This window comes from Falco cherrug, unplaced genomic scaffold (genome assembly GCF_023634085.1).
Source record: "Falco cherrug isolate bFalChe1 unplaced genomic scaffold, bFalChe1.pri scaffold_221, whole genome shotgun sequence".
NCBI classification, from domain to species: Eukaryota; Metazoa; Chordata; class Aves; order Falconiformes; family Falconidae; genus Falco; species Falco cherrug.
Genome location: NW_026599397.1, coordinates 81,566 through 107,886, shown reverse-complemented (window position 1 = coordinate 107,886; position 26,321 = coordinate 81,566). Strand labels below are relative to the sequence as shown.

The 26,321-nt window shown below is 49.2% G+C and overlaps 1 gene segment (V, D, J or C); it reads right to left on the bottom strand.

The window, feature by feature from the left end:
- Positions 1-164: 164 nt before the first annotated feature.
- LOC129735054 (Ig mu chain C region-like) lies at positions 165-25,884 on the bottom strand. The segment is given in 7 exon segments: positions 165-188; positions 4,722-4,846; positions 8,818-9,150; positions 10,895-11,224; positions 12,564-12,881; positions 14,730-15,035; positions 25,775-25,884. Coding segments are annotated over 7 exon segments (1,497 nt in total).
- Between the last annotated feature and the right edge of the window lie 437 nt (positions 25,885-26,321).

Below are 26,321 nucleotides of genomic sequence, written 5' to 3'. Positions count from 1 at the left end.
TATTTTCCGGGTGGGGAATATTTACAAAGGGGGGGGGCGGGGAAGGACGGAAGTGGGGGCGGGGAGTGCTGGAAATTTCCGGCAGCTTCCGGCGGCGGCGGGATCTGGCGGGATCCATCGGGATCAATCGGGATCCATCGGGATCCATCGGGATCCATCGGGATCCATCGGGAGCGGTGTTATTTCACCTGGGGGGGGGAGGGGCGTTCGTTATCCCTCGGGGTAATGAGGCGCGAGGGGAGGGGGGGGAAATGGGGGGATGGTGGGAAATGGGGGCGGAAACGGGGATTTCGGGAAAAAATGGGGGTTTGGGGCAAAAATGGGGGGAAATCAGGGATTTGGGAAGAAATGGGGGAAAAATGGGGATTTGGGGAAAAAATGGAGGAAAAATGGGGATTTGGGAGGGGGAGGGGAGGGGAGGAAACGGGGGTGTGGGGGGAAATGGGGGAGGAAATGGGGATTTGGGGAAAAAATGGAGAAAAATGGGGGTTTGGGGAAAAACGGGGGGAAATGGGGATTTGGGGGGAAATGGGGAAAAATGGGATTTTGGGAAAAAAGGAGGAAAAATGGGGATTTGGGGGAGAGGGGAGGGGGAATGGGGGAGGGGGAAATGGGGATTTTGGGGAAAAATGGAGGAAACGGGGATTTGGGGCAAAAATGGAGGGAAAATGGGGATTTGGGGCAAAAATGGGGGGAAAAATGGGGATTTGGGAAAAAGTGGAGGAAAAATGGGGATTTGGGGGAAAAATGGAGGAAAAACGGGGATTGGGGGGGGAGGGGAGGGGAGGAAACGGGGGTGTGGGGGGAAATGGGGGAGGAAATGGGGATTTGGGGAAAAAATGGAGAAAAATGGGGGTTTTGGGAAAAACGGGGGGAAATGGGGATTTGGGGGGGGAATGGGGGAAAAATGGGGATTTTGGGAAAAATGGAGGAAAAACGGGGATTTGGGGAAAAAATGGAGGAAAAATGGGGATTTGGGGCAAAAATGGGGGGAAAAATGGGGATTTGGGAAAAAGTGGAGGAAAAATGGGGATTTGGGGGAAAAATGGAGGAAAAATGGGGATTTGGGGAAAAATGGAGGAAAAACGGGGATTGGGGGGGGAGGGGAGGGGGAATGGGGGAGGGGGAAATGGGGATTTTGGGGAAAAATGGACGAAAAATGGTGGTTTTGAGGAAAAATGGAGGAAAAACGGGGGTTTGGGGGGAGGGGAGGGGGGATGGGGGATGGGGGAAATGGGGATATTGGGGAAAAATGGAGGAAAAAAGGGGATTTGGGGAAAAAATGGAGGAAAAACGGGAATTCGGGGGAAGGAAGGGGGGGCGAAACGAGTGTTTTGGTGGGAATGGGTGGAAAAATGGGATTTTGGGGAAAAAAAGTGGGAAAATAGGGATTTGGGTGGAAATGGGGAGAAAACCCGGGATTTTTCCAAGGGGGGGGGAGGGGAAATAAGGATTTTTTTGCAAGGATTGGGGGAAAAAAGGGATTTATTTGGCAAGGATGGGGGTGAAACAGGGATTTTTTGCAGGAATTAGGGGAAAATAGGGATTTTTTTGCGAGGATTGGGGAAAAATAGGGATTTTTTGCAGGAATTAGGGGAAAATAGGGAAATTTTTTTGCGTGGATGTGGGTAAAAGAAGGATTTGGGTGGAAAACCGCAGATTTTGGGCAAGAATTGGGGGGAGGACGGGGTTGTTTTTTTTTTGTGAGGGTGGGGGAAAAGGGGGATTTGCCCAAAATATGGGATAAAAATGGGGATTTTGGGGGAACACGAGGATTTTTTGGCGCAAATATGGGGGAAAAATGGGGATTTGTCCAAAATATGGGATAAAAATGTGGATTTTGGGGGAACACGAGGATTTTTTGGCGCAAATATGGGGGAAAAATGGGGATTTGTCCAAAATATGGGATAAAAATGTGGATTTTGGGGGAACACAAGGATTTTTTGGCGCAAATATGGGGGAAAAATGGGGATTTTTCCAAAATATGGGATAAAAATGGGGATTTTGGGGGAACACGAGGATTTTTTTGGCGCAAATATGGGGGAAAAATGGGGATTTGTCCAAAATATGGGATAAAAATGTGGATTTTGGGGGAACACGAGGATTTTTTGGCGCAAATATGGGGGAAAAATGGGGATTTGTCCAAAATATGGGATAAAAATGGGGATTTGGGGGGAACACGAGGATTTTTTGGCGCAAATATGGGGGAAAATGGGGATTTGTCCAGAATATGGGATAAAAATGGGGATTTTGGGGGAACACGAGGATTTTTTGGCGCAAATATGGGATAAAAATGGGGATTTTGGGGGAACACAAGGATTTTTTGGCGCAAATATGGGGGAAAATGGGGATTTGTCCAAAATATGGGATAAAAATGGGGATTTGGGGGGAACACGAGGATTTTTTGGCGCAAATATGGGGGAAAATGGGGATTTGTCCAGAATATGGGATAAAAATGGGGATTTTGGGGGAACACAAGGATTTTTTGGCACAAATATGGGGGAAAATGGGGATTTGTCCAAAAGATGGGATAAAAATGGGGATTTTGGGGGAACACAAGGATTTTTTGGCGCAAATATGGGGGAAAATGGGGATTTGTCCAAAATATGGGATAAAAATGGGGATTTTGGGGGAACACAAGGATTTTTTGGCGCAAATATGGGGGAAAAATGGGGATTTGTCCAAAATATGGGATAAAAATGTGGATTTTGGGGGAACACAAGGATTTTTTGGCGCAAATATGGGGGAAAATGGGGATTTGTCCAAAATATGGGATAAAAATGGGGATTTTGGGGGAACACAAGGATTTTTTGGCGCAAATATGGGGGAAAAATGGGGATTTGTCCAAAAGATGGGATAAAAATGGGGATTTTGGGGGAACACAAGGATTTTTTGGCACAAATATGGGGGAAAATGGGGATTTGTCCAAAAGATGGGATAAAAATGGGGATTTTGGGGGAACACAAGGATTTTTTGGCGCAAATATGGGGGAAAAATGGGGATTTGTCCAAAATATGGGATAAAAATGGGGATTTTGGGGGAACACGAGGATTTTTTTGGCGCAAATATGGGGGAAAAATGGGGATTTGTCCAAAATATGGGATAAAAATGGGGATTTTGGGGGAACACGAGGATTTTTTGGTGCAAATATGGGGGAAAAATGTGGATTTTGGGGGAACACGAGGATTTTTTGGCGCAAATATGGGGGAAAAATGGGGATTTGTCCAAAATATGGGATAAAAATGGGGATTTTGGGGGAACACGAGGATTTTTTGGCGCAAATATGGGGGAAAAATGGGGATTTGTCCAAAATATGGGATAAAAATGTGGATTTTGGGGGAACACGAGGATTTTTTGGCGCAAATATGGGGGAAAAATGGGGATTTGTCCAAAATATGGGATAAAAATGGGGATTTTGGGGGAACACAAGGATTTTTTGGTGCAAATATGGGGGAAAAATGGGGATTTGTCCAGAATATGGGATAAAAATGGGGATTTTGGGGGAACACGAGGATTTTTTGGCGCAAATATGGGGGGAAAATGGGGATTTGTCCAAAATATGGGATAAAAATGGGGATTTTGGGGGAACACGAGGATTTTTTTGGCGCAAATATGGGGGAAAAATGGGGATTTGTCCAAAAGATGGGATAAAAATGGGGATTTTGGGGGAACACGAGGATTTTTTGGCGCAAATATGGGGGAAAAATGGGGATTTGTCCAAAAGATGGGATAAAAATGTGGATTTTGGGGGAACACGAGGATTTTTTGGCGCAAATATGGGGGAAAAATGGGGATTTGTCCAAAAGATGGGATAAAAATGGGGATTTTGGGGGAACACGAGGATTTTTTGGCGCAAATATGGGGGAAAAATGGGGATTTGTCCAGAATATGGGATAAAAATGGGGATTTTGGGGGAACACAAGGATTTTTTGGTGCAAATATGGGGGAAAAATGGGGATTTGTCCAGAATATGGGATAAAAATGGGGATTTTGGGGGAACACGAGGATTTTTTGGCGCAAATATGGGGGGAAAATGGGGATTTGTCCAAAATATGGGATAAAAATGTGGATTCTGGGGGAACACGAGGATTTTTTGGCGCAAATATGGGGGAAAAATGGGGATTTGTCCAAAATATGGGATAAAAATGGGGATTTTGGGGGAACGCGAGGATTTTTTGGCGCAAATATGGGGGAAAAATGGGGATTTGTCCAAAAGATGGGATAAAAATGGGAATTTTGGGGGAACACGAGGATTTTTTGGCGCAAATATGGGGGAAAAATGGGGATTTGTCTGAAATATGGGATAAAAATGGGGATTGTGGGGGAACACGAGGATTTTTTGGCGCAAATATGGGGGAAAAATGGGGATTTGTCCAAAATATGGGATAAAAATGGGGATTTTGGGGGAACACGAGGATTTTTTTGGCGCAAATATGGGGGAAAAATGGGGATTTGTCCAGAATATGGGATAAAAATGGGGATTTTGGGGGAACACGAGGATTTTTTGGCGCAAATATGGGATAAAAATGTGGATTTTGGGGGAACACAAGGATTTTTTGGCGCAAATATGGGGGAAAAATGGGGATTTGTCCAAAATATGGGATAAAAATGTGGATTTTGGGGGAACACGAGGATTTTTTGGCGCAAATATGGGGGGAAAATGGGGATTTGTCCAAAATATGGGATAAAAGTGGGGATTTGGGGAGCGGGGAGCCCCGTACCTTGATCAAGGTGACCGTGGCGCTGTAGAAGAGGCTGAGGATGAAGAGGACGATGAAGGTCGACGCGGTGGCCCAGAGGTTGTTGAGGTCCTCCTCCTCCGCCTCCGCGAAGCCTTCGAGCAAAGCTGGGGGGATGGGCGGAGAAAAGGGGGGGGGTCAACACCGTCACCCCACCGAGGGGGGCACCCTCGGGTGGGGTGCCAGGGGTGGGGGAGGGGGACGCTCGGTTTGGGGTGGGTTTGGGGGGTTTTGGCCATCTATAGGGCGGGTGCGCCCCAAAATCCAGGGTTTGCGCCCCAAAATCCAGGGTTTTCACCCCAGAATCCACGGTGGGGTGAAAACCCTGAAATCGGGGGGTTATAACCCAAAAATTTGGGGTGCGTGCCTCAAGGTCGTCGGGTCGTAACCAAAATCCTTGGTTTATAACCCAAAATCGTTGACATTTAGACTCTGAAATCTGGGTGCACACTCCAAAATCTGGGGTGTGGACCCCAAAATCTGGGGTTTATACACCAAAATTTGGGGTTTATACCCGAAAACCCGGTATTTAACTAAGAAATCTGGGGGTTTACCCCAAAATCCGGTATTTAACCCCAAAAATCCGGGTTTCGCACCCCAAAATCTCGTATTTAGCCCCCGAAATCTGGGTGCACATTCCAAAATCTGGGGTTTATACCCCAAAATCTGGGGTTTATACCCCAAAACTGGGGTTTCATACCCCAAAATTAGGGTGTAGACCCCAAAATATCGTGTTTGGCCGCCAAGATCTGGGGTTTATACCCCCAAAATCTGGTATTTAGACCGCAAAATCTGGGGTGTGCCCCCCAAAATCTGGGTTTTTACACCAAAATTTGGGTTTTGTACACAAAAATCGGGGTGCGCACCCCAAAGTCTGGTATTGAGCCCCCAAAATCTGGATGCAGACCCCAAAATCCTGGTTTTACACCCCAAAATCTGGTATTTAGACGCTGAAATCTGGGTGCACACTCCAAAATCTGGGGTGTGCACCCCAAAATCTGGGGTTTATACACCAAAATTTGGGGTTTATACCCGAAAACCCGGCATTTAACTAAGAAATCTGGGGGTTTACCCCAAAATCCGGTATTTAACCCCCAAAATCCGGGTTTTGCACCCCAAAATCTCGTATTTAGCCCCCAAAAGCTGGGTGCAGACCCCAAAAATCTGGGTTTTATCCCCCAAATCGGGCGTGTGCACCCAAAAAATCTGGGTTTACACCCCAAAATCGAGGGTTTGCACCCCAAAATCCGTTATTTAACCCCCAAAACCCAGGGCTTGCACCCCAAAAACCTGGTGTTTGGCCCCCAAAATACGAGCGCAGACCCCAAAATCTGGGTTTTATCCCCCAAAATCTGAGGTGTGCACCCAAAAAACCTGATTTTACACCCCAAAATCGAGGGTTTACATCCCAAAATCTGGGGTTTAAACCCCAAAAATCCGTGTTTTACACCCCAAAATCCGGTGGTCACCCCACCGCTGCCCCCTCCCCCCCCCCCCCTCCCAAAAAAAAAAAAAAAAATTAAAAAAAAAAACAACACACAAAAAAAGGGGTTTGCTAAATTTTTTGCACGAGTTTGGGGGAGGGGCGCTTGCACGAGGGCGGCGCTTGTGCATGGGTGGGGGAGGGGTGACTGTGCAAGGGTGTGCGGTGGCAGGGTGCGCGCGGGGGGGGGGGTGCTCGTGCAAGGAGGAGGGGCGTGCAAGGAGGACACAGCAGGATGCACGGGGACGACGCTTGCACGAGGGTGATGCTTGCACGAGGATGACGCTTGCACGGGGACGACGCTTGCACGAGGATGGAAGCAGGCTGCAAGGGGGGGGCCGCTTGTGCAAGGAGGACGCTTGTGCAAGGATGCAGCGGCCGGGTGCACGAGGAAGGTGCTTGCACGAGGAGGGTGCTTGCACGAGGATGCTGCTTGCACAAGGGCGATGCTTGCACGAGGGTGCACGAGGATGGAAGCAGGCTGCAAGGGGGGGGACGCTTGTGCAAGGAGGACGCTTGTGCAAGGATGCAGCAGCCGGGTGCACGAGGAAGGTGCTTGCACGAGGAGGGTGCTTGCAGGAGGATGCTGCTTGCACGAGGGCGATGCTTGCACGAGGGTGATGCTTGCACGAGGATGCACGAGGATGGAAGCAGGCTGCAAGGGGGGGGGACGCATGTGCAAGGAGGACGCTTGTGCAAGGATGCAGCAGCCGGGTGCACGAGGAAGATGCTTGCACAAGGATGCACGAGGATGGAAGCAGGCTGCACGAGGAGGATGCTTGTGCAAGGATGCAGCGGCCGGGTGCACAGGGAAAACGCTTGCACGGGGGTGCACGAGGATGGAAGCAGGCTGCAAGGGGGGGGACGCTTGTGCAAGGAGGATGCTTGTGCAAGGATGCAGCGGCCGGGTGCACGAGGAAGATGCTTGCACGAGGAGGGTGCTTGCACGAGGGCGATGCTTGCACGAGGATGCACGGGGATGGAAGCAGGCTGCACGAGGAGGACGCTTGTGCAAGGATGATGCAGCCGGGTGCACAAGGAAAACGCTTGCACGGGGGTGCACGAGGATGGAAACAGGCTGCAAGGGGGGGGACGCTTGTGCAAGGAGGATGCTTGTGCAAGGATGCAGCGGCCGGGTGCACGAGGAAGATGCTTGCACGAGGAGGGTGCTTGCACGAGGGCGATGCTTGCACGGGGACGATGCTTGCACGAGGATGCACGAGGATGGGAGCAGGCTGCACGGGGAGGACGCAGCAGGACGGTGCACAAGGACGCACGAGGACGACGCTTGCACTAGGACGATGCACCCCCTCCCCCATCCCCCCCCCTCCCCACCCCCCACCCCCCCCCACCCCCCCCCCCCAAGCAAAAACCAGGTGTGGTGGCGCCTTTTTTTTTTCCTGTAAAAATTCGATTTTATTGGTTTTTTGTTGATTTTTCGGGGGTTTTTTTTGTTTTTTTTGGTTTTCTTCCCATTTTCTTGGGGTGTTCTTGGGTGTTCTTGGGTGGTTTTTAAAATTTTTTGGGGGAGTTTCTTGGGTTTTCTCAGATTTTCTCGGGTTTTCTGTTTTGTTTTTTTTATTATTTTCTTGGGGTTTCAGGATTTTCTCAGATTTTCTTGGGGGTTTTATGAATTTTTTTTTATTTTCTTGGGGTTTTCTTGGATTTTCTCAGATTTTCTTGGTTTTTTTTTTTTATTTTCCTGGGGGTTTTATGGATTTTCTTGGACTTTCTTGGAGGTTGTTTTGGATTTTCTCAGATTTTCTTGGGGTTTTATGGATTTTCTCGAATTTTCTTGGGGTTTTCTCAGATTTTCTTGATTTTTTTTTGATTTTCTCAGATTTTCTTGGGGTTTTCTCGGATTTTCTTGATTTTTTTTTTATTTTCTCAGATTTTCTTGGGGTTTTCTCGGATTTTCTTGGGGTTTTTTGGATTTTCTCAGATTTTCTTGGGGGGTTTTTTGGATTTTCTCAGATTTTCTTGGGGTTTTCTCAGATTTTCTTGATTTTTTTTTTATTTTCTCAGATTTTCTTGGGGTTTTCTCGGATTTTCTTGGGGTTTTTTGGATTTTCTCGGATTTTCTTGGGGTTTTCTCAGATTTTCTTGGGGGTTTTTTGGATTTTCTCGAATTTTCTTGGGGTTTTCTCAGATTTTCTTGGGGTTTTATGGATTTTCTCGGGTTTTCTTGGGGTTTTATGGATTTTCTCAGATTTTCTTGGGGTTCTTTTTGGATTTTCTCGGATTTTCTCGGGGTTTCCTCAGATTTTCTTGGGGTTTTATGGATTTTCTCCTATTTTCTTGGGGTTTTCTCATGGTTTTGGGGTTTTTTTATGGATTTCCTTGGGGGGGGGGGGGGGTGTTGGATGATTATTTTTTTTTTTTGTGGATTTCCTTGCATTTGGGGGGGTCGTTCCCCCCCCCTCCCCCCCCGGCACTGCCTGTTGGCTGGGGGAGGGGCACCTCCCCATCCATCCACGACCCACCCGGGGGGACGTAAAGCGGTGGGATGGGGGGGGGGGGGGTGGGCGAAGGGTCAGTAGCAGGCGGCGGCCGCGTCGGCCAGCACGAGCGAGACGTTGACGGCGGTGGCTTTACCGGAGGTTCGGTCCACCGAGCGTTGGGCCACCTGCAGCGGGATGCGCTCGTGGCCCACCAGGCAGGTGAAGACGCTGCCGGACCCCCAGTCGGCCCCGGTGACCCTCAGGGCGCTGTAGGTGAGGAAGGACGGGGGTGTCCCCGGCTGGGGGGTGGGGGGCAGGGTGACGTAGGCGGCGGGGGGCAGGGGCTCGCCGTCGCGCAGCCAGCGGACGAAGAGGTCGGGGGGGTTGAAGCCCTGCACCAGGCAGGTGATGGTGGCCGCTTCGTGGGACGAGAGCTGGTCCGAGGTCGGGGGGAAGACGTAGATGGAGGGGGCTTTGGCGGTGCCATCTGCGGGGGGGGGGGGGGGGGAGGGGGGAGAGGGGGGTTAGTGAGGGGGCGAGGCTCGGGGTGGCCGAGGGGAGGGGGCAGGGGCATCGCCCTGCCGGGGGGGTTGCAAAGTAAAGGGGGCGATGGCATCGTTTTCCCTAGATTTTGCAAAAAAAAAAAAAAACAACCCAAAAACCCCAAAAAACGGGGCAATTGAGCCGTTTTCCGCAGGTTTTGCAAAAAAAAAAAAAATAAAAATGGGGCAATTGCGTGGTTTTCCCCAGATTTTGCAAAAAAAAAACCAGGGCAATTGAGTCGTTTTCCACAGGTTTTGCAAAAAAAAAAAAAATTAAATAAAAAAATTGGGCAATTGCATGGTTTTCCCTAGATTTTGCAAAAAAAAACGGGGCAATTGAGTCGTTTTCCCTAGATTTTGCAAAAAAAACCGGGGCAACTGAGTCGTTTTCTGCAGGTTTTGCAAAAAAAAATTAAATAAATAAAAAAATTGGGCAATTGCATGGTTTTCCCTAGATTTTGAAAAAAAAAAAAAAAAAAAAAGGGGCAATTGCATCGGTTTTGGCAGATTTTGCAAAAGAATGGGGCAATAGCACCGTTTTCCACAGATTTTGCAAAAAAGAAAAAAAAATGGAGCAATTGCACCGTTTTCTGCAGATTCTGCAAAAAAAATGGGGCAATTGCATCGATTTCCGCAGATTTTGAAAAAAAAAAAAAAAGGGGGGTGGGCAATTGCACCGTTTTCTGCAGAGTTCACAAAAAAATGGGTGAATTGCATGATCTTCTCCAGAATTTGCAAAATAAATGGAGAAATTGCGTTGTTTCCCCCAGCTTTTGCAAAATAAATGGGGCAATTGTGTCATTTTCTCCAGAATTAGCAAAAAAAATTGGGCAATTGCACCGTTTTCTGCAGATTTTGAAAAAAAAAAAAAAATATGGGGCAATTGCATCGTTTTCTCCAGAATTTGCAAAATAAATGGAGAAACTGCATTGTTTCCCCCAGATTTTGCAAAATAAATTGAGGAATTGCATCTTTCCCCCTTATTTTGCAAAATAAATGGAGAAATTGCTTCGTTTTCGCCAGATTTTGCAAAATAAATGGAGAAATTGCTTCGTTTTCGCCAGATTTTGCAAAATAAATGGAGAAATTTCAGCTTTCCCCCAGATTTTGCAAAATAAATGGAGAAATTGCTTCGTTTTCGCCAGATTTTGCAAAATAAATGGAGAAATTTCAGCTTTCCCCCCAGATTTTGCAAAATAAATGGAGAAATTGCTTCGTTTTCGCCAGATTTTGCAAAATAAATGGAGAAATTTCAGCTTTCCCCCCAGATTTTGCAAAATAAATGGAGAAGTTGCTTCGTTTTCGCCAGATTTATTTTGCAAAATAAATGGAGAAATTTCATCTTTGCCCCCCAGATTCTGCAAAATAAACGGGGAAATCGCATAATTTTCTCCCAGTTTTGAAAAAAAAAAAAAATAAAAATTGGGGCAACTGTGCCATTTTCTCCAGAATTTGCAAAAAACATCGGGGCAATTGGGTCGTGGCTTCCAGAATTTGCCAAAAAATTGGGGCAACTGCATCATTTTCTCCCAGTTTTGCAAAACTGGGGCCACCCAGCTGCACCCATCGCCCCCGCAAATCGCCGAAACCCCGCTTTTTCGCCCCCCCCCCCCCCAAAAAAAATTATTAATAAAAGGGCGATGCACCCGCTGCCCCTCCCCCCACCCCCTCGCCCGGCCTGGGACCTACCGGTGACCTTCTGGAGCTTGGCCTCGGCGGGGAACACCAGCTCAGGGTGGGTGACCCTGCAGGTGTAGACCTCCCCCTTGTCCCAGTCGTCGGCACAGACGCTGGCGACGCCGCGGGCGCCGAAGAGCGCGTTGGGTTGCAGGAGCGGGGGCAGGGTGCGCGTCTCCAGCTCCTGGCCATTCTCCTTCCACCAGGAGATGACCAAGCCGTCAGCGCTGGGCAGGTTGTCCACCACGCAGGTCAGCTTGGCCACCTTCTCCTGGAAGATGTCGGCGAAGAGGGGAGGGACGACGCGCACCACGATCTCCCCGCCGCCGATGGGGCGGTCATCTGGAATGGACAGCAGAGGGGGGGTCGGTTGGGTGGGTTGGGTGGTCAGTTGGGTTGGGTGGGTCGGTTGAGTTGGGTGGGTCGGTTGGGTGGTCAGTTGGGTTGGGTGGGACGGTTGGGTGGTCGGTTGGGTGGGTCGGTTGGGTTGGGTGGGTCGGTTGGGTTGGGTGGGTCGGTTGGGTGGTCAGTTGGGTTGGGTGGGTCGGTTGGGTTGGGTGGGTCGGTTGGGTGGGTTGGGTGTTCAGTTGGGTTGGGTGGGTCGGTTGGGTTGGGTGGGTCGGTTGGGTGGTCGGTTGGGTTGGGTGGGTTGATTGGGTGGGTCGGTTGGGTTGGGTGGGTCGGTTGGGTGGTCGGTTGGGTGGGTCGGTTGGGTGGTCGGTTGGGTTGGGTGGGTTGATTGGGTGGGTCAGTTGGGTTGGGTGGGTCGGTTGGGTGGTCGGTTGGGTTGGGTGGGTCAGGTGGGTGGTTGGTTTGGGTTGGTCAGTTGGGTTGGTTGGGTTGGGTGGGTCGGTTGGGTGGTCAGTTGGGTTGGGTGGGACGGTTGGGTGGTCGGTTGGGTTGGGTGGTCAGTTGGGTTGGGTGGGTTGGGTGGGTCAGTTGGGTGGTCAGTTGGGTTGGGTGGGTCGATTGGGTGGTCAGTTGGGTTGGGTGGGACGGTTGGGTGGTCGGTTGGGTTGGGTGGTCGGTTGGGTTGGGTGGTCAGTTGGGTTGGGTGGGTTGGGTGGGTCAGTTGGGTGGTCAGTTGGGTTGGGTGGGTTGATTGGGTGGTCAGTTGGGTTGGGTGGGACGGTTGGGTGGGTCGGTTGGGTTGGGTGGTCAGTTGGGTTGGGTGGGACGGTTGGGTGGTCGGTTGGGTTGGGTGGGTCAGTTGGGTGGTCGGTTGGGTTGGGTGGGTTGATTGGGTGGGTCGGTTGGGTGGTCAGTTGGGTTGGGTGGGACGGTTGGGTGGGTCGGTTGGGTTGGGTGGGTCGGTTGGGTGGGTCAGTTGGGTGGTTGGGTGGTTGGTTTGGGTTGGTCAGTTGGGTTGGTTGGGTTGGGTGGGTCGGTTGGGTGTTCAGTTGGGTTGGGTGGGTCAGTTGGGTTGGGTGGGTTGGTTGGGTGGGTTGGCGTTGGTAGGGTTGGGCTGGTTAGTTGGGTCAATTAGTTGGTTAGCTGGGTCGGTTGGGCGGGTGGGTTGGGGTTGGTTAGGTCGGTTGGGTTAGTTGGGCTTGCTTAGGTGGGTTGGGTTAGTTGGGTTAGTTGGGGTGGGTTAGTTGGGTTAGTGGGGCCGGTTGGGTCGCCCCACCAGGAGCCCTCCCCCACCCCCCCCCCACCCCCACGGCGGGACCCCTTGGCTTACAGCCGCACTCCAGCGCTTTGCTGGTGTTCCTCATCTCCTCCTCCACCTGGCACGTGTAGACGGCGCCGGCGTCCCACTCGGCTTCGGTGACAACCACCCGGCTGTCGGTGACGTAGGCGGCTCTGCCGTCGGCCACCGAGGTCTCGGTGGTCACCCCCTCGCGGAGGGGGGTCCCGTTCTTCAGCCAGCGGATGGCGGCGGGGGGCTGCCGGGGGCCGCGGATCTGGCAGAGGAGGCTGGAGTTGCGGTAGGGGCCCTCGAAGTCCTCGCGGGACGGCGGGTGGAGCGTGACGACGGGGGTCACGTGGGCCGAGGGACCTGCGGGGGGAGGGGACACGGGGGGGGGGGGTGGGGGGGTGAGCGGGTGGAGACCTCCGAGGTGGGGGGTGGGGGGAGGGGAGGGGTGCGCGAGTGCTGGGGTGTAGCCGTGGTGGGGTGCAGGACCGGGATGCTCAGGGGAAGGATGCAGGGGTGGGATGCAGGAGAAGATGCGGAGCGGGATGCAGGGGTGGGATGCAGGACCGGGATGCTCAGGGTGGGATGCTCAGGGCGGGATGCAGGGGTGGGATGCAGGACCGGGATGCTCAGGGTGGGATGCTCAGGGCGGGATGCAGGGGTGGGATGCAGGACCGGGATGCTCAGGGTGGGATGCTCAGGGCGGGATGCAGGGTGGGATGCAGGACCGGGATGCTCAGGGTGGGATGCTCAGGGTGGGATGCAGGGTGGGATGCGGGACCGGGATGCTCAGTGTGGGATGCAGGACCGGGATGCTCAGGGTGGGATGCTCAGGGCGGGATGCAGGACAAGGATGCTCAGAGTGGGATGCGGGGTGGGATGCAGGACAAGGATGCTCAGAGTGGGATGCGGGGTGGGATGCAGGACAAGGATGCTCGGGGTGGGATGCGGGGCGGGATGCAGGACAAGGATGCTCAGGGTGGGATGCGGGGCAGGATGCAGGACAAGGATGCTCGGGGTGGGCTGCAGGACCGGGATGCTCAGGGTGGGATGCAGGACAGGGATGCTCAGGGTGGGATGCAGGACCGTGATGCTCGGGGTGGGATGCTCAGGGTGGGCTGCGGGGCGGGATGCAGGACCGGGATGCTCGGGGTGGGATGCAGGACCGGGATGCTCGGGGTGGGATGCGGGGTGGGCTGCAGGACCGGGATGCTCAGGGTGGGCTGCGGGGCGGGATGCAGGACAAGGATGCTCGGGGTGGGATGCTCAGGGCGGGCTGCAGGACCAGGATGCTCGGGGTGGGATGCGGGGCGGGATGCAGGACAGGGATGCTCGGGGTGGGATGCTCAGGGCGGGCTGCAGGACCAGGATGCTCGGGGTGGGATGCGGGGCGGGCTGCAGGACCGGGATGCTCAGGGTGGGATGCGGGGCGGGCTGCAGGACAAGGATGCTCGGGGTGGGATGCTCAGGGCGGGCTGCAGGACCAGGATGCTCGGGGTGGGATGCGGGGCGGGATGCAGGACCGGGATGCTCGGGGTGGGATGCGGGGTGGGATGCAGGACAAGGATGCTCGGGGTGGGATGCGGGGCGGGCTGCAGGACAAGGATGCTCAGGGTGGGATGCTCAGGGTGGGCTGCGGGGCGGGATGCAGGACAGGGATGCTCGGGGCGGGATGCAGGACAGGGATGCTCGGGGTGGGATGCGGGGCGGGATGCAGGACAAGGATGCTCGGGGCGGGATGCAGGACAGGGATGCTCGGGGCGGGATGCAGGACAGGGATGCTCGGGGTGGGATGCGGGGCGGGATGCAGGACAAGGATGCTCGGGGCGGGCTGCAGGACCGGGATGCTTGGGGTGGGATGCTCGGGGTGGGATGCGGGGCGGGCTGCAGGACAGGGATGCTCGGGGCGGGATGCAGGACCGGGATGCTCGGGGTGGGATGCGGGGCGGGATGCAGGACCGGGATGCTCGGGGTGGGATGCGGGGCGGGATGCAGGACCGGGATGCTCGGGGCGGGCTGCAGGACCGGGATGCTCGGGGCGGGATGCAGGACAGGGATGCTCGGGGCGGGATGCAGGACAGGGATGCTCGGGGCGGGCTGCAGGGCGGGATGCAGGACAGGGATGCTCGGGGTGGGATGCGGGGCGGGCTGCAGGACCGGGATGCTCGGGGGCGGGCTGTGGGGGTGGCGTGGGGGGTGGGGGTGACTCACCGGGGTTGGAGACGTCCCGCCGGCGCGTGCCGCGGGGGTGGGCGGCCGCGCAGCTGAAGGGCTGCTGGGCCTTGCCCTGCTCCAGGGGGAGGCTGAGGCGGCTGCTGGCGGTGTAGAGACCCCCGGCCGGGGTGGGGGGGAAGGCGGCCGCCCCCTCCCCCACGCTGCGGTTGGCCGAGTCGCTCCAGCTCCAGGTCAGCTCGGGGGCAGGAAGCCCACGGCCAGGCAGCCCACCGCGTACAGCCCGGGGGGCGGCGGGGGTCCCGCACGACACCAGCGGGAACAGCTCCGGCGCCATGGGGGACGCTGGGGGAGGGGGGAGGGGGCGTCAGGGGGCGGGGCGCGGCCCGACAGAGGGGCTCAGCCCCCCCGCCCCCTCCCCCCCCCCCCGGCTGGGGGAGAACCCAGCGATTTGGGGGCAGAACCCAGCGGTTTGGGGGCAAAATTTAGCGTTTCTGGGCAGTCACCCCGTTTTGGGGCAAAACCCAGCGATTTTGGGGCAAAGCCTACCCGGCTGGGGGCAAAAAAGACCATTTCTGGGCAGTGACCCCATTTTGGGGCAAAACCCGGCGATTTTGGGGCAAAGCCCACCCGGTTGGGGGCAAAAAATACCATTTCTGGGCAGTGACCTCATTTTGGGGCAAAACCCGGCGATTTTGGGGCAAAGCCCACCCGGTTGGGGGCAAAATTTAGCATTTCTGGGCAGTGATCCCGTTTTGGGGCAAAACCCAGCGATTTTGGGGCAAAGCCCACCCGGTTGGGGGCAAAATTTAGCATTTCTGGGCAGTGATCCGATTTTGGGGCAAAACCCGGCGATTTTGGGGCAAAGCCTACCCGGCTGGGGGCAAAAAATACCATTTCTGGGCAGTGACCCCATTTTGGGGCAAATCCCAGCGATTTTGGGGCAAAGCCCACCCGGTTGGGGGCAAAAAATACCATTTCTGGGCAGTGACCTCATTTTGGGGCAAAACCCGGCGATTTTGGGGCAAAGCCCACCCGGTTGGGGGCAAAATTTAGCATTTCTGGGCAGTGATCCCGTTTTGGGGCAAAACCCAGCGATTTTGGGGCAAAGCCCAACCGGTTGGGGGCAAAAAAACCCATTTCTGGGCAGTGACCCCATTTTGGGGCAAAACCCAGTGATTTTGGGGCAAAGCCCACCCGGTTGGGGGCAAAATTTAGCATTTCTGGGCAGTGACCCCATTTTGGGGCAAAACCCCGGCGATTTTGGGGCAAAGCCACCCACTTGAGGGCAAAAAAAGACCATTTCTGGGCAGTGACCCCATTTTGGGGCAAAACCCAGCAATTTTGGGGCAAAATTTAGCATTTCTGAGCAGTGACCCCATTTTGGGGCAAAACCCAGCAATTTTGGGGCAAAATCCACCAATTTTGGGGCAAAATTTACCATTTCTGGGCAGTGACTCTCTCTTTTGGGGCAAAATCCGGCGATTTTGGGGCAAAATTTACCGTTTCTGGGCAGTGACCCTATTTTGGGGCAAAATCCAGCGATTTTGGGGCAAAATTTACCATTTCTGGGCAGTGACCCCCGGTTTTGGGGCAAAACTCAGCGATTTTGGGGCAAAACCCACTGGGACCAGTGCTGGACCTCCCAGTTGCTCGTTACTGGGCCAGTACCAGCACCACAGAGCTGCCCCTGCAGGACCAGTATGGACCAGTATGGACCAGTAAGGACCAGTACCAGTACCGGCACCCACAGCCGCCCCATAGCCGTTCCTCCAGTACTGGTACCAGTAAGCACCAGTCAGTACTGGTACCAGTACACACCAGTACCAGACCAGTACACACAGCTGCCCCACAGCTGCCCCTGCAGGACCAGTACGGGACCAGTACGGGACCAGTATGGGACCAGTACGGGCACCCACAGCCGCCCCATAGCTGCTTCTGCAGAACCAGTATGGGACCAGTACGGGACCAGTACGGGACCAGTACGGGACCAGTATGGGCACCCGCAGCCGCCCCATAGCTGCTTCTGCAGAACCAGTACGGGACCAGTACGGGACCAGTACGGGACCAGTACGGGACCAGTATGGGCACCCACAGCCGCCCCATAGCTGCTTCTGCAGAACCAGTACCGGACCAGTATGGGACCAGTACGGGACCAGTATGGGACCAGTACAGGCACCCACAGCCGCCCCATAGCCGCTTCTGCAGAACCAGTACGGGACCAGTACGGGACCAGTATGGGACCAGTACGGGCACCCGCAGCCGCCCCATAGCTGCTTCTGCAGAACCAGTACGGGACCAGTACGGGACCAGTATGGGACCAGTACGGGCACCCACAGCCGCCCCATAGCTGCTTCTGCAGAACCAGTACGGGACCAGTACGGGACCAGTACGGGACCAGTATGGGACCAGTACGGGCACCCGCAGCCGCCCCATAGCTGCTTCTGCAGAACCAGTACGGGACCAGTACGGGACCAGTACGGGACCAGTATGGGACCAGTATGGGCACCCACAGCCGCCCCATAGCTGCTTCTGCAGAACCAGTACGGGACCAGTATGGGACCAGTACGGGACCAGTATGGGACCAGTACAGGCACCCGCAGCCGCCCCATAGCCGCTTCTGCAGAACCAGTACGGTACCAGTATGGGACCAGTACGGGCACCCGCAGCCGCCCCATAGCTGCTTCTGCAGAACCAGTACGGGACCAGTACGGGACCAGTATGGGACCAGTATGGGCACCCACAGCCACCCCATAGCTGCTTCTGCAGAACCAGTACGGGACCAGTACGGGACCAGTATGGGACCAGTATGGGCACCCACAGCCACCCCATAGCTGCTTCTGCAGAACCAGTACGGGACCAGTATGGGACCAGTACGGGACCATTACGGGCACCCACAGCCGCCCCATAGCTGCTTCTGCAGAACCAGTACGGGACCAGTACGGGACCAGTATGGGACCAGTACGGGCACCCGCAGCCGCCCCATAGCTGCTTCTGCAGAACCAGTATGGGACCAGTACGGGACCAGTATGGGCACCCACAGCCGCCCCATAGCTGCTTCTGCAGAACCAGTACGGGACCAGTACGGGACCAGTACGGGACCAGTACGGGCACCCACAGCCGCCCCATAGCTGCCCCTGCAGGACCAGTACGGGACCAGTACGGGCACCCGCAGCCGCCCCATAGCTGCCCCTGCAGGACCAGTACGGGACCAGTACGGGACCAGTATGGGACCAGTACAGGCACCCACAGCCGCCCCATAGCTGCTTCTGCAGAACCAGTACGGGACCAGTACGGGACCAGTACGGGACCAGTACGGGCACCTACAGCCGCCCCATAGCTGCTTCTGCAGAACCAGTACGGGACCAGTACGGGACCAGTACGGAACCAGTATGGGACCAGTATGGGCACCCACAGCCGCCCCATAGCTGCTTCTGCAGAACCAGTACCGGACCAGTATGGGACCAGTACGGGACCAGTATGGGACCAGTACGGGCACCCACAGCCGCCCCATAGCTGCCCCTGCAGGACCAGTACGGGACCAGTACGGGACCAGTATGGGACCAGTACGGGCACCCACAGCCGCCCCATAGCTGCTTCTGTAGAACCAGTACGGGACCAGTACGGGACCAGTACGGGACCAGTATGGGCACCCACAGCCGCCCCATAGCTGCTTCTGCAGAACCAGTACGGGACCAGTACGGGACCAGTATGGGACCAGTACGGGCACCCGCAGCCGCCCCATAGCTGCTTCTGCAGAACCAGTACGGGACCAGTACGGGACCAGTATGGGACCAGTACGGGCACCCACAGCCGCCCCATAGCTGCTTCTGCAGAACCAGTACGGGACCAGTATGGGACCAGTACGGGACCAGTATGGGACCAGTACAGGCACCCGCAGCCGCCCCATAGCCGCTTCTGCAGAACCAGTATGGGACCAGTATGGGACCAGTACGGGCACCCGCAGCCGCCCCATAGCCGCTTCTGCAGAACCAGTATGGGACCAGTACGGGACCAGTATGGGACCAGTACGGGCACCCGCAGCCGCCCCATAGCTGCTTCTGCAGAACCAGTACGGGACCAGTACGGGACCAGTACGGGACCATTACGGGCACCCACAGCCGCCCCATAGCTGCTTCTGCAGAACCAGTACGGGACCAGTACGGGACCAGTATGGGACCAGTATGGGCACCCACAGCCGCCCCATAGCTGCTTCTGCAGAACCAGTACGGGACCAGTACCAGACCAGTATCAACTGGTACTAGCACCAGCTGACCCCATACCAGTACCAACTGGTACCAGTACCTGCTGCCCCACACCAGTACCGGACCAGTACTGGCTGCCCCATAGCAGTACCACACCAGTACCATACCAGTACCAACTGGTACCAGCCCCGGCTGCCCCACACCAGTTCCACACCAGTACCGGACCAGTACCAACTGGTACCAGCCCCGGCTTCCCCACACCAGTTCCACACCAGTACCGGACCAGTACCAACTGGTACCAGCACTGGCTGCCCCACACCAGTTCCACACCAGTACCGGACCAGTACCAACTGGTACCAGCCCCGGCTTCCCCACACCAGTTCCACACCAGTACCGGACCAGTACCAACTGGTACCAGCACCGGCTGCCCCACACCAGTTCCACACCAGTACCGGACCAGTACCAACTGGTACCAGCCCCGGCTTCCCCACACCAGTTCCACACCAGTACCGGACCAGTACCAACTGGTACCAGCCCCGGCTTCCCCACACCAGTTCCACACCAGTACCGGACCAGTACCAACTGGTACCAGCCCCGGCTGCCCCACACCAGTTCCACACCAGTACCGGACCAGTACCAACTGGTACCAGCCCCGGCTGCCCCACACCATGTACCGGACCAGTACCAACTGATAATTATCTGCACTAATTAATTAATTAATTGATTGATCGATTAATTAATTAATTAATCCCGTTTATCTGAGCGGGGCCCTTACGCTCGGCTTAATGAGGCGATCTGATTGGTTACGATGGATGGATTAATTGGATTAATCGGCGATTAATTGGATTAATCGGCGATTAATTGGATTAATCGGCGATTGATTGGGTTAATCGGCGATTCATCGTTGGCAGGGCGGGAGAATGTATGGATTCCGTACCTCCCTGTGGGCACCGAGGCGTTTAATTAATTAATAGGTGGATTTAATTAAGACGCCGCTATTAATAGATCAGTTAGGCCTCCTATAGATCTAAATTAACGTGTTAATAGGGAGTAATAATTGACGATCGATCGATCGATATCGTTCCGTCGGATGGGTGCCTATAGGGCTGCCATATACATCCCGGGTAGCGCTGGAAGGCATCGAATGTATAGGGCAGCGGCCGCCTACGGGTCCAGCATCAATTACATCTGATAGCGCCGATCAATCAGAACCGATTAAAAATCTGTTCGGTACCGGGTTTACATCCGTAGGGCAAGATATACGTTAAAAGCTATGCTATATCGGATTTGTGTCGATATGGTAAGGCGTAAGTTAAACACCCGTCGCGGATTTATGTCGACATAGTAAGCTATAAGTTAAAGATCGATTCTATATCAGATTTATATCGGTATAATAAGATATAAGTTAAAAATCTGTATCAGATTTATATCGATATAGTAAGATATACGTTAAAAATCGATTCTATATCAGATTTATATCGATATAATAAGATATAAGTTAAAAATCTGTATCAGATTTATATCGATATAGTAAGATATAAGTTAAAAATCAATTCTATATCAGATTTATATCGATATAAGTTAAAGATCTATTCTATATCAGATTTATATCGATATAGTAAGATATAAGTTAAAAATCTGTATCAGATTTATATCGATATAAGTTAAAATCGATTCTATATCAGATTTACGTCGATATAATAAGATATAAGTTAAAAATCTGTATCAGATTTATATCGATATAGTAAGATATAAGTTAAAAATCAATTCTATATCAGATTTATATCGATATAATAAGATATAAGTTAAAAATCAATTCTATATCAGATTTATATCGATATAATAAGATATAAGTTAAAAATCAATTCTATATCAGATTTATATCGATATAAGTTAAAGATCTATTCTATATCAGATTTATATCGATATAATAAGATATAAGTTAAAAATCTGTATCAGATTTATATCGATATAATAAGATATAAGTTAAAAATCTATATCAGATTTATATCGATATAAGTTAAAGATCTATTCTATATCAGATTTACATCGCTATAGTAAGATATACGTTAAAAATCTTTACTATATCAGATTTATACCGATATATTAAGATTTGAAATCTACTATAAGATTCCTACCTATATATTAAGATATAGGATATGAGATATAAATCTACTATACATTAGATTTCTATCTATATATTAAGATACAAGATACGAGATATAAATCTACTATATATTAGATTTATGTCCATACATTAAGATATAGGATACGAGATATAAATCTACTCTATATTAGATTTCTATCTATACATTCAGATACGTGATATAAATCTACTATATGTTCGAGTTCTATCTATGCATTAAGATACGAGCTATAAATCTACTATATATTAGATTTATATCCATACGTTAAGATATAGGATACGAGATATAAATCTACTCTATATTAGATTTCTATCTATACATTAAGATACGTGATATAAATCTACTATATGTTCGATTTCTATCTATACGTTAAGATACGAGATGTAAATCTATTATATATTAGATTTATATCTATATATTAAGATATTTAAATCTACTATATATTCGGTTTCTATCTATACATTAAGATACGAGATATACATCTACTATATATATTAGATTTCTATCTATACATTAAGATACAGGATATAAATCTACTATATATTCGATTTCTATCTATACATTAAGATAGTTAAGTCTACTGTATATTAGATTTCTATCTATACATTAAGATCCGAGATATAAATCTACTACATATTAGTTTTCCATCGATGTGTTAAAATACGCGATAAAAAATTATGATGCGTCACATTTATATCCATATATTAAGATCGCCCTATATCCGTGGGGTCACAGCCCTATATTTAAATATATCTAGCCACATATATAAAATATAGGTGTGAAATCATGTATGGGGATGTCAGATGTATTTTTTTACGCCCGTATTAACAGCGTGCGTCAGAACATACGCTTTTCTATATGGTGAAACGTATAGATTTTGAATCTCTGTGTAAAGTGTGTTTTATATATCTTAAAATACAGAGATTTGTTAAAAAAAAAAAAAAAAAAAACAAACACCTATTTTTTTATAGCGCCCCTAAAAATCGCCTTAAAAACGCCTCTTTCGGGGAAAGGGCTTTGCCCCAAAACCGCCTGAATTCAACCCAAAACAGCCCCCCACCAAAAAAAAAAAAAAAAAAAAAAAAAAAAAAAAAGGCTGTTTTCGCCCCAGGCCAGGTGGTGTTTTTCGGACGGGGTCGGTCATTTTTCATGCAAAAAAAAGGGGAATTGGGAAAAAAAAAAAAAAACAACCAAAAACCACCCACCCGCCCGCTTCCCCTTTCTTGCTGTTTTCGAAACCGCTATTTCGGGCAATTTTGGGCTGAAAAACACGGGGCGCAGCTGCCACCTGCGGGCCGCCCCCTCCCCCACCCAAAGAGCCTTTAATTAATCTCGTTATCTCGCTGCCCCAAAAGCCAAAAAAAAAACCCCCAAAAATAAAAAACGGGGGAAAAAAAACAAAACAAGAAAAAAAAACCCAAAAAAACCATTTTTGTGATATTTTGTCACGGAGATTTCAAGCCCCGGAGCCGCTCTGTAACTCACGAGCCCTAAATTTAAAATATATTAATTTATATATTTTTATATATATATATATATATATATATATATATATATATATATATATAGTGTATTTTATATATTGAAATTGTTATAAATTTAATTTTTAAAGATTTATCTATAGTGTATATGTTTTTTATATATTTATTTCAAATATATAGGCTCGATATTTTGCATGTATATAATATATATTATATACCATACGTAAAATACTATGAATTATGTAGCATATAGTATATACTATATATAAAAGACTACGAATTATATAGAATATAGTATATACTATGCATAATACTCTGAATTATATGGTATATCTTATATACTATACACAACACTATGAATTATATAGTATATCTTATATCCTATACACAACACTATGAATTATATAGCATATAGTATATACTATATATAAAAGACTATGAATTATATAGAATATAGTATACACTATGCATAATACTCTGAATTATATGGTATATATTATATACTATAGATAAAATGGTATATATTATATGGTATATATTGTATCCTATACACAACACTATGAATTATATAGCATATAGTATATACTGTATATAAAAGACTATGAATTATATAGAATATAGTATATACTATGCATAATACTCTGAATTATATGGTATATATTATATACTATAGATAAAATGGTATATATTATATGGTATATATTGTATCCTATACACAACACTATGAATTATATAGCATATAGTATATACTGTATATAAAAGACTATGAATTATATAGCATATAGTATATACTATATATAAAAGACTATGAATTATATGGTATATATTATATACTATAGATAAAAGACTATGAATTATGTAGTATATATTATATACTATATATAATACTATGGTTTATAGTGTATATATTATGTATGTTATATATACTGTATATAAAAGACCAGCGTACAGTTCATTTTTTTCTACATTATATACTATATATGACCATATGTTATATAGTATATTTAATATACATTATATATACACTATATAAAAATTACTCTCTATTACATAGGGGGTGCCCTGCGTTTCGTAAACGATATATACTCTATATGTTTAAATACATATATAAAAATAATAACACTGAATCCCGCGGCCTGCACCATAATTCACCCTTAATTTGCCCCAGAAACACTTCAAATTTTTTTTTTTTTTGATAAAATCTGACAGTTTCTTGGGTGAATCAAGTTTTCATCGGGGGTGGGGGCGGGGCAGGGAGAAAAATAAGATTAATTTTACGATTGTGTGAGTTCAATCAAAAAGTGTCAGCGCCCTGCGGGGGTTAATTACGTTTTATCCTTAAATAAATCCCCCCCAAAAATGCATTTTCTTCATGAAAAAAAATCCCCCACCTCCCTCGAAAACCCGATTTTCAACCTGTTCTTCGTTTTTACGATTATTTAAGGGATTAATTTCAATTCATTAATCTTTTTATAAAGCTGAGATGCTGAGCCGCCTCCCCGAAGCCACTGATTTTTTCCCCCCACTCCTCAAAAAAAATCACTTTTTCGACCCAAAATGACCCACCCTGAGCCAAACTGGGGGGGGGGGGGGGGGGGATCATCATTATTTCTGCCGTAATTAATAAATTCCCTCTTAACGAATTAATTAGAAAGAAGTCCCCTAATTACGGATTCTAATACAATTTTTTTCAGCGTCCTAAAAAGTCAAAAGAGCCCCCGAAAAGCCAAATTAACCTTTTTCTACGTCAAAATGCGGCTCCCTAAAAAAAAAAAAAAAAAAAAAAAAAAAAAAAAAATTAAAAAAATCTAAAACTGCCTGGAAAAGGGTATTAAAAAAAAGTGATGTTTTCACCCAAAATCCCACAAAAGGGCTCGAAAAAATGAGGGGTTTCATAAAAATTGCATTTTTCAGCCCAAGTCTTAACCCATCATTTCAGGTTGGACCTCAAAATGTATATAAAAATAAATATTTCATATATTAAAAATATATAATTATTTATATATGTTAAATATGTGTATATATATATATTTAGATAAAATATATATATAAAAATTCAGATTTTTGAAAGATTTTCGAAAAAAAAAAAAAAAAAAGAGATTATCCTCGGGCTGAGCCCAAACCCGCCTCTTTGACCCCAAATTCCATATTTAAAAAAAAAAAACAAACCAAAAACTAATGCACCTGCCCTAAAACCTAAAAACTAAAAATTTGGTCTTTTTGCACCATTTTTGCCATCAAATTTCCACCGGGTTAATTCTTTCAGAAAAAAAGACCCCAAAAATCACCTTTCTTTGCCCATTGCTGCCACCAAATAACCTAAATGTTGGGGTTTCTGCCGAAAAAAAAACCCTTAAAATCGTCTTTTTTGCCCAATTCTGCCAGAAAATCGCCCACCGATGAGTTTCCCACCTAAAAAGGTCCTAAAAATTGACTTTTTGACCTATTATTATTTATAGTATATATTGTATATAAATATATTTATTTATCTATAATATAAAAATATGTTAATTTATATATATTTTATATATATACAATACTGTCAGATCCCCTCCAAATTTATTTTTTTTTTGCCAAAAAACCAGCCTAAGACCTTTTTTATAATTTTTTGCCCAAATCTGCCGTTAAAATCATCTAGAAATCACTTTTTTCCCCTAAAAAAAAAAAAAAAGACCCTAAAATTGACATTTTTGCCCGATTCTGCCAACAATTCGCCTCGGGGTGAATTTTTTCCCCCTGAAAATCAATTTTTTTCACCGATTTTTGACAATCAAATCGCCGCCGGCCAAATCCTCCACCAAAAAAACCTCCAAAATCAAATTTTTTGTCCATCAAATCGCCTCAAAGTTAAATTTTCTCCAAAGAAAAGACCCTAAAATCCACCTTTTTTGCCCAAATCTGCCATCAAATCACCTCGGGGTGAATTTTTACCCCCCAAAAACCCTAAAATCGACATTTTGACGCATCTTTGACCATCAAACTGCCACCGGCCAATTCCCCCCCCCCAAAAAACCACCAAAACTGGAATTTTTGACCGCAAATCACCCCCAGATGGACATTTCCACCCTAAAATCGACATTTTGACCCAACGACCGGCATTTCGCCCCGATTTCGACCCCCCAAGGGGGGGGGGGGGGGGGGGGAGGGGGGTCTCCCACCCTCGACCTCCCCCCACCCCTCTGCCCCGGCCAAAATTTGGGGAGAAAAAGACCAAAATCCGTCGTGACAGGACGTCGACGACGGGGACTCACCGGAGGAGACGGTGACGATGACGCCGCTGCCCCACGCGTCGATACCACCAGCATTACACAGCGGTGCGACGCCCATGTCCCGGCGTGCAAAAACTCCTCCCCTGGCAACTTTTGGGGCTAAACACCAAAAAAAAAAAAAAAAAAAAAAAAAAAGTTTTTTACCATCTTTGGGCATTTTTATCCAAGGCGCTCCGAAAAAACGCCTAAAAATGAGGGTTTTTGTCCTTCTTGAGCTCGTCCTTCAGGCTTGAAATTGGTTTTTTTTTTTTTTCTTCTCCTCGTCGGGCGCGTCGTCGGGACGGGTGGAACAGAGATCAGAGGAAAAAAATGCGGAAAAAAATGAAAGAAATGGGAAAAAAGCCACCAAAGGGAAAAAGCATCAACATATTTGGGGGAAAAGTGGGTGTAAAGGTGAGTAAAACCCGAATTCGGGATCTCAGTGCCCGTGTTTGGGGCAAAAATGGTCCAAAAAGGCAAAAAAAAAATCCCAATATTTGGGGAATAAAGAGCCAAAAGAGGCAAAAATAAATCCCAAAAGTTTGGGGAG